Source organism: Cebus imitator, unplaced genomic scaffold, assembly GCF_001604975.1.
Source record: "Cebus imitator isolate Cc_AM_T3 unplaced genomic scaffold, Cebus_imitator-1.0 Scaffold0, whole genome shotgun sequence".
Lineage (NCBI taxonomy): Eukaryota > Metazoa > Chordata > Mammalia > Primates > Cebidae > Cebus > Cebus imitator.
This window is the reverse complement of record NW_016107315.1, coordinates 6,969,202-6,978,336: the sequence shown is the minus strand read 5'-3', so window position 1 is coordinate 6,978,336 and position 9,135 is coordinate 6,969,202. Positions and strand designations below refer to the sequence as shown.

The window sequence follows — 9,135 nt, the reverse complement described above, 5'->3', positions numbered from 1 at the left end:
AGGTAGCTGGGATTACAGGTGTGTACCACCATCCCTGGCTAGTTTTTGTGTTTTTAGTAAAGACGGGGTTTCGTCATGTTAGCCAAGCTGGTCTTGAACTCCTGATCTCAAGTGATCTGCCTGCCTCAGCCTCCCAAAATGCTGGGATTACAGGCGTGAGCCACCATGCCTGGCAAGTTGCACATTTTAAATGGGGGAATTGTATGGTATGCAAATTCTATCTCAATAATGCTTTTTAAAAAGCATAAAATAAAAATTTATTTTAAATAACTAGCTGGGCATAGGGGCTCACGCCCATGATCCCAGTACTCTGGGAAGCTGAGGTGAGAGGATTGCTTGAGCCCAGGATATCAAGACTGCAGTGAGCTATGATCGTGTCACTGGAACTACACTCCCTCCAGCTTGAGTAACAGAGCAAGACCTTATTAAAAAAAAAAAAAAAAAGGCCAGGTGCAGTGGCTCATGCCTGTAATCCCAGCACTTTGTAAGGCCCAGGCAGGAGGATCCCTTGAGTCTAGGAAATGGAGATCAGCCTGGGCAACAGAGGGAGACCCTGTCTCTATTTTTAAAAACTGTTTTTATTTTTTTTTTAATTTTATTTGTTTTGTTGTTGTTCAAGGGATAAATCCAAGAAAAAAAATTTTTTTTAATTAAAAAGAAAAAAAAATAAGACCAAGCATATTTGAAGGAGAACCTAATACAATATTTAGACATAGGAGATTAGACATGACTAAGAGTGTATTAATAAACTAAAGCAAGAATCTAAAGAAGTTACCCAGGCTGAGTGCAGTGGCTCATACCTCTAATCCCAGCGCTTTGGGAGGCCGAGGCAGGTGGATCACCTGAGGTCAGGAGTTCGAGACCAGCCTGGCCAACACAGTGAAACCTTGTCTCTACTAAAAATGTAAAAATTAGCCAGGCAGGGTGGCACAAGCCTATAGTCCCATCTACTCAGGAGGCTGAGGCAAGAGAATTGTTTGAACCTGGGAGGCAGAGGTTGTAGTGAGCCGAGATTGTGCCACTGCACTCTAGCCTGGGTGACACAGTGAGACTCCATCTCAAAAAAAAAAAAAAATTAGCCAGGCATGGTGGTGGACACCTATAATCCCAGCTACTCGGGAGGCTGAGGCAGGAAAATCGCTTGAACCCAGGGGGTGGAGGTTGCAGTGAGCCGAGATCACACCACTTCAGCCTGGGCGAAGGAGTGAAACTCCATCTCAAAAAAAAAAAAGTTATCTAAATTACAGCATAGAGAGATGAGGAGCCGAAAGAAACATGGGAGATTTTAAAAGGTACAGAAGACAGAATGAAATAAAATACATCTAATCAAATTCCTAGGAGTGAGAATAGAAAGGAAAGGCATGCAGTATACAAAAAGATAATGGTTCCAATATCCCTCTCATGATTGAGAGAGGAAAAAAGCACTCAACGAATAGGAACAGAAGAGAAAGTCTTCAACCTAATAAAGAGCAGGTTCTAAGGTAAAGTTTCTAAGTGTGCTACTCCAAGTGTGGTCCTGGACTAGCAGCATTAACATCACCTGGGATTTTTTTTTTTTTTTTTTTGAGTTGGAGTCTTGTTCTGTCGCCCAGGCTAGAGTACAATGGCGCAATCTCAGCTCGCTGCAACTGCTGCCTCTCCAGATTCAAGTGATTCTCCTGCCTCAGCCTCCCAAGTAGCTGGGATTACAGGCCAATGCCACCACGCCTGGCTAATTTTTGTATTTTTTGTATTTTTAGTAGAAGCGGGGTTCCACCACCACCTAGTGGATCAGGCGGTAACACTGATCCACTACGTGCTGGCTCACTGCAACCTCCGCCTCCCAGGCTCAGACTATCCTCCTGCCTCAGCCTCCCAAATAGCTGGGACTACAGGCACCTGCAACCATGCCTGACTAACTTTTTTGTATTTTTAGTAGAGACGGGGTTTCATCATATTGGCCAGGCTAGTCTTAAACTCCTGACCTCAAGTGATCCATCCACGTTGGCCTCCCAAATTGCTGGGATTACAGGCGTGAGCCACCACGCTTGGCCACATACTTTCATCCTTTTTTTTTTTTTGAGATGGAGTCTCGCTCTGTAGCCCAGGCTGGAGTGCAGTGGCGCCATCTCCGCTCACTGCAACCTCTGCCTCACGGGTCCCGGATCAAGCAATTCTCCTACCTCAGCCTCCCAAGTAACTTGGATTACAAGCACGAGCCACAATGCCCAGCTAATTTTTTTATTTTTTAGTAGAGACGGGGTTTCACCATGTTGGCCAGTCTGGTCTTGAACTCCTTACCTCATGATCCACCTGCCTTGGCCTCCCAAAGTGCTGGGATTACAGGCGTGAGCCACCGCGCCCGGTTTCATGCTTTCCTACTGTTTGAAACACCTGAATGTTTCACCTATTGAATATGTTAATAAATAACTACAAAAATATTTGTAAAAGAATGAACTCACTTGGGCATCTGCCCCATGTGCATCTGCCACTTGCTGTATAAGCACTTTCTCTGCACAAAGAGGAGTGTGCAGCACACAGGGCCCTCTGTGTTCTGGCTCCAGGCTGGGCCTTAGCAGAGTGGACACCCTCTGCTCCAGCCTAATCTGCTCGGGGAGGAGAGTATCCCACCCAATCTACAGCTAACGCCCATGTCTAGCTATGCCTCAGCTGCATGTGATCCTCTGTCCCCTGGCACCTATGCAGAGTGGCCCCTATAGGGAAGGTTCTCCCTGACAGGTGGAAGCCTCAGGGGATCCCTGGGCTTTGTGCTGTGAACCATACACAGGCTAGTCAGCACTCACCAGCCATGTCCAGGCGGGGCCATGGTTGGTGGGACCCCTCTAGGATCCAGCCCAATTGCAGTCGAGTTGGCAGAAGACACCCACTGACTGAGGGTGACTGATCTCCTTGGAATGGCACCATTCCTTCCCTACCTCTCTAAAGTAAGGGATATGATCCTGGGTTTCCTAGTAATAAGGTCACTGAGGCCCCCATCCTCCTGGAGACATAGGCCTCAGAGTTACCTTCTGCTCTGTCTTGACTTTGGCATTGTAGAAGGAGATGGAATCAGGGCCCTCAGGAAGCACCCTCTGCTGCAGCTGGCTGAATTTGTCCTGGTCATCTTCTCCCTGGGGGAGGACAGTCCCTTTAGCATGGCATTGTCAGGATACACCCTGGTAGGGCCCGTGGTGGGCACCAGGGTGGTCCCTTGCTGGGCTTGTGCCATGCCCCACCAGAGCATCTCACAACCCTCCAGCCCTCATGTCTGTCAGTATCCCCACAGACAACCTGTAACTGCTGCCTGAGCAGGATGAACTTCTTTAGAAACGTGGCAGTAGCAAGAATGATATTTTCCCCCAGAAGAGATCTATGCCTGCCCACCTGCCTGGGCTGGCTGTGGAGAGGCTGGGAGCGCCATACACTGCCATGTTTGTGGCCAGAACAGAGGTCAAGGGGCACTGTCCATGCCTCATGCTCAATGACTGCCATGCCCTGCCCTTTTGTTGCTCACCAAAGATACAATCCTGTTCATAGGGACCATGCCTGGCCGGATGCTGCTGCCTGGCTTCAGTGCCACCTGTATGTCCTCAGGGATGACAAAGGATTCATTGTACCAGATGTCAAATTCTACAAGGAGGCGAGAAGACAGAACCTGAGGAAGCTGGTAAGGGCTGTGTGATCTCATCTGTCTTATACCTGTTTCAGGCTCACCACCTGCTCACTTCCTAGTCTCACCCTGTCCCCATCTCCATCTCTGGCCCTCACAGTCCTGGGAACCAAACATCTAAAGCCCCTGCCCAGCCCCTGTCTCTGCCAGAGAGAAACTCTGAGGGCGCTTCCAGAACTCAGGCTGTGGCCTTGCCCTGAGCCTCCCTGTACCTCAGGTGGCCAGCCAACCTTCCCAACTGTCGCACCCATGAGCAGGCGGTGGCGACACTGATCCACTAGGTGCTGGCAGTACTGAATCTCAGCCCTGAGGTCACGCAGGTCCTGGTACTCGCTTCGGTACTGCTTCTTGAGGTCTTTGAGCTTCAGGATCAGCAGGAATTCCTCCTCATCGATGATCATCAGCCCCTTGTTTTCATACTCGCCTGCAAGGTGATGGAAGAGGTCAGGAAATGAGGAAATGTCCACCTGGGGTTGGGGGAGGAAGGCATTCCAGAGGGTGGGCACAGAGCTGACAAATCATGAAGACGGGACACCACAGGCAGGACTAGGCCATGGCAAGGAGATGGGCAAAGGACAAGAAGGCCAGGCTTCCAGGGCATGTCTCACACAGAGGGGAGCTCAGCTCAGTGGGGCCACACTGGCATTTTAGGACAAACAGGAGGGGAGCGCAGGGGAAGGTGCAGAAGGCCCATGCTCCATGCTTATTTATTTAAAATTCTATTAGCCAAAGATATTTAGTAAGCAACCCAAGTATACAAATGTCTATTTTTCTTGTAAATTACATCTACAAATAGCCTTCACTGACTAGTACTACAAGGCATTTGGGCAAGGCTCCTTATTAATAACAGCAGATATTCAAATTGTCTCTTGCTGATTTCCACATCCACCAGCTACTTTTTTTCTTCTTCATTTTGAGATGGAGTCTTGCTTTGCTGCCCAGGCTAGAGTGCACTGGCACAATCTCAGCTCACTGCAACCTCCGCCTCCCAGTTCAGGCGATTCTCCTGCCTCAGCCTCCTGAGTAGCTGAGATTACAGGCATGTGCCACCATGCCCAGCTAATTTTTGTATTTTTAGTAGAGATGGGGTTTCACCATGTTGGGCAGGCTAATCTCGAACTCCTGACCTCAGGTGATCTGCCCACCTTGGCCTCCCAAAGTGCTAGGATTACAGGCATGAGCCACATGCACAGCTCACCAGCTACCTTCTTGTTAGAGATGATTAGACATCTATATCGTGTTGAGTGGCTGTCAAAGGACTCCAGGGACAAGGGTCAGCGCTATTAGCCTCTGTGCACGTATCTTCTATGGTCTGTCAGTTCAGTGACAGTTGTTGGGCTAAGACAAAATAATACGGTGTGCAAAGCTATTCACCCTACTCTCCACTGCCCACAGCAACTGAAAGCTTAGCAAAGGCATCACATCAACTCCCATCCCCAAGTATGGGGCAAGTGTGTTCTGGTGTGACTTGAGGTGTGTGGCTGGGGTGCATGAGGCAGACCCCAGGTGTTAGAGGAAAGTGTTAGCACTTCCACTGATGTTTATTGAGAAAAAGTAAGACACATTAAAAGTCACAATGCCATTAATGGAAAAGCAAGTGTCTTGACTCGGATCTGGGATGTGGAGTGGGGGCTGGGAGTCACCCTCACCAGGTATCTCACCTTCAATGCAGAGCAATCTGCTGTGGTCTCTATGCTGTGGGAGGTCCCTGATGTGATTATTTGAATAAGCCACAATCCTTTACAGAGTAGAGTTTTTACAGTACTCTGCTGAGATGGGGAGTGACTGTGAACATCTTTTGTTCTACTCAGAGGATCTCTGATTATCTCCAGGAAAAAAAAAAAGAGTTGAATTTAGATTTTACATTTTTACATTTTTCTTTTCTTTTCTTTGTTTCTTTTTCTTTTATTACTGGTCTCAAGTGATCCTCCTACTTCAGCCTCTCAAATAGGTGGGATTATAAGCGTGTGCCACCACACCTGGCAATTTTGCATTTTTCTTTTACAGAAGACTAACATTTCAAATATGTTGACCTTTCTGGGTCAGCAAGTGGCTGTCAATCATAAGGTATCTAGTAGATTGATTGATTGATTGATTGATTGATTTGGCAGGGCTTCACTCTGTCACCCATGCTGAAATGCAATGGCATGAGCATGGCTCCACTGCAGCCTCAACCTTCTGGGCTCAGGTAATCCTTTCACTGTGCCTCTCAAGTAACTGAGACTATAGATGTGTGCCACCATGCCCAGCTAATTGTTTATGTTTTTTTGTAGAGATGGGGTCACACTGTGTTGCCCGGGCTGGTCTCTAACTCCTGTGCTCAAGCAATCCACCCGACTTGGCTTCCCAAAGTGTTGGGATTACAGGCATGAGCCACCTCGCCTGACCTAGAAGATATATATATATAGAGAGATGGAGTTTCGCTTGGTTGCCCAGGCTGGAGTACAGTGGCACGGTCTCAGCTCTCTGCAACCTCTGCCTCCCAGGTTCAAGTGATTCTCCTGCCTCAGCCTCCTGAGTAGCTGGGATTACAGGTGTGCGCCACTATGCCCAGCTAATTTTTGTATTTGTGGTAGAGATGCGGTTTCACCAGTTGGTCAGGCTGGTCTCAAACTCCTGACCTCGTGATCCACCTGCCTCAGCCTCCCAAAGTGCTGGGATTATAGGTGTGAGCCACCACGCCCGGCCAGAAGATATTCTTAAAAACAAATTTACTTGATCTGTTCAAGTAAATTCAATATAATAAAGATATTTTAGTAATATTTTCATAATCATTGGAAAAATAACTACTTTTAGGGGACAGAACAAAAATGGTGTTTTTTTTTGATACTGATAGATAAAATTTAAAATATTAAAAAATTTTAGGCCGGGCGCGGTGGCTCAAGCCTGTAATCCCAGCACTTTGGGAGGCCAAGGCGGGTGGATCACCTGAGGTCGGGAGTTTGAGACCGGCCTGACCAACATGGAGAAACCCCATCTCTACTAAAAATTCAAAAATTAGCTGGGCATGGTGGTGCATGCCTGTAATCCCAGCTACTCAGGAGGCTGAGGCAGGAGAATTGCTTGAATCTGGGAGGCAGAGGGTGCGGTGAGCCGAGATCATACCATTGCACTCTAGCCTGGGTAACAAGAGCGAAACTCCGTCTCAAAAATATTAAAAAATTTTATGTCTTCCTCATCTCATCCTTTGAAAATGTCCACTTTCAGGTATATTTAGGAGTAAATGATATGCCAGCATAGCATGCATATATTTTATCTTAAATATGTAATAAAGGGCTGTATGTTGAAAGAAAGTTTGAGCAGAGAGGACAAAGAAATGCGTGTTTGTCCCATAATACCTTCACTATGTCCTCTCCCTGTGGTTCTGGATAGGGGTCCGTCTACAGCCACCATCACTGGCTCCAGCTTACCAGACCTGTGGAGGGCTTTGCCCTCAGGAATAATATGTCATAATTGGTCTGTGAGGTGTGATAAGAATGGCCCCTGGCCGGGCATGGTGGCTCACACCTGTAATCCCAGCACTTTGGGAGGCCAAGGTGGGAGGATCACCTGAGGTCGGGAGTTTGAGACCGGCCTGACCAACATGGAGAAACCCCATCTCTACTAAAAATTCAAAAATTAGCTGGGCATGGTGGTGCATGCCTGTAATCCCAGCTACTCAGGAGGCTGAGGCAGGAGAATTGCTTGAATCTGGGAGGCAGAGGGTGCGGTGAGCCGAGATCATACCATTGCACTCTAGCCTGGGCAACAAGAGCAAAACTCCATCTCAAAAAAAAAAATAGAGTGGCCCCCAAGAATTAGAAAACAAAGTTGCCCTCTGAGAATCAATTGTTTAATATTTTTTTTCCGAGACAGTCTTGGTCTTTCACCCAGGCTGTAGTGCAATGGTGCAATCTTGCCTCACTGCAACCTCTGCCTCCTGGGTTCAAGCAATTCTTGTGCCTCAGCCTCCCAAGAAGCTGGGATTACAGATGTGTACCACCACACCCTGCTCCTTTGAGAAAACAAATGAGTAAAATGCAACCACTGTGAGATGATCCATCTGACTTGCAGGAATAAACTAGGTGACATCTGGAGATCACTCATGAAAGCTGGCCTGGCATCCACATTCTTGTTCCCTTCCTTGATTTTTCATAGTCCCTACCAGCAGCCCCACCTCCATCTAACCACCTGGGGCAGTGAGGAAATCACACCAGGACCCACGGACCTTGTAGAGGTCACCAGCTACCCATCATCTCCCAGGGATACCTCTGCAGGACCAAGGGCCTGTTTCATTGTGGACAGTAGCACATATCAGGTGGAAGGCCCAGCACCAAGGTCTGAGATAATGCAACAATGAGGGACCCACAGGCAGAGGCTGGCTGACAGGGAAGGACCCTGTGGCTCTCAGGGGCTGACCACGGCTAAGTGATCTGACCCATGGGTCAAGGCCACACCCCAGCACCCCCGCGACCCCCCCTCCCATCTCAGTCCTCCAGTGCCCACAGCTGTCCTCCTTCAAGCAGCATGACTCTGAGACCCCAAAGTTCCCTAGCTATCTTTCCATCACATTTACCTTGCTTCTCCCGTAGTGACTTCTGGAAATTCAGGGCCTCCTTGGTCACATCAATCTCCCGCTTGATGGCATTGATGCGCTGTGTGGTCTCGCTGGCCCTTTTTCTCCGTTCGTTCAAGATGGATTTGTTTTCTTTGAAAATGCGGTTGATCTCACTACCTCGCTCGTTCTTAAACTCCTCAAAGGCCACTGGTTTGGAGGGTGGGGTGTCGGGCCTGGAGACACAAGGGTGAGGCCAAGGAGGATAAATGAGGTGGCTGCCTTCGGGCCACCAGGCACTTCATCTTTCATCCCTGGGGCTTCTGTGGGCAGGAGGCAGAAGTGCTAGGTACCACTGACCCCAGACAGGAGCTATGCTGTATAGGAATCGCTCCCTCCTCTTCGATTTACTGAGCACATGTACAAGGACATATGCCCATGACAGAAAGTGAGGAAAGCAAGGAAAAGTATAAGAAACAAACAAGAAAGAAAAACCACTTACTACCTATTGGCAACCATACAATGGCATACAATGGTATATCTCCTTCTGGATTTCTTTTATAAATTTTTCTATTTATATACATTCTTTTATTCATTTGTAGGAAGAAAATTTAATAATGAACATATATATCTGTATATATATATTTTTGGAAACAGGGTCCTGCTCTGTTGCCCAGGCTGGGGTTCAGTGGCTCAATCATAGCTCACTGCAGCCTCGAGCTCCTGGGCTCAAACAGTTCTCCCCCCTCAGCCTCCTGAGTAGCTCGAACTACAGACATGTGCTCCCATGCTCAGCTTGATTTTTTGTAGAGATGGAGTCCCACTATGTTGCCAGACTGGTCTCCAACTCCTGGATTTAAACAATCTTTTTGCCTTGGCCAACCAAAGTGCTGGGATTACAGGCATGAGGCACCGGGCCTGGCCTCTGATATATTTTTGAATGGTTGAGGCC

At 48.0% G+C, this 9,135-nt stretch overlaps 1 protein-coding gene across 1 annotated transcript in view; it reads right to left on the bottom strand.

Moving 5' to 3' along the window:
* KIF9 (kinesin family member 9) overlaps positions 1–9,135 on the bottom strand; it is a 46,700-nt gene that overhangs the window by 1,795 nt on the left and 35,770 nt on the right. Inside the window, exons 18-21 of the mRNA XM_037730143.1 lie at positions 8,205–8,419; positions 3,897–4,073; positions 3,494–3,609; positions 3,006–3,110 (exon numbers count right to left, since the gene is read on the bottom strand). Of these exons, the coding sequence (XP_037586071.1) occupies positions 3,006–3,110; positions 3,494–3,609; positions 3,897–4,073; positions 8,205–8,419 (613 nt within the window). The remainder of the gene's footprint in view (positions 1–3,005; positions 3,111–3,493; positions 3,610–3,896; positions 4,074–8,204; positions 8,420–9,135) is intronic.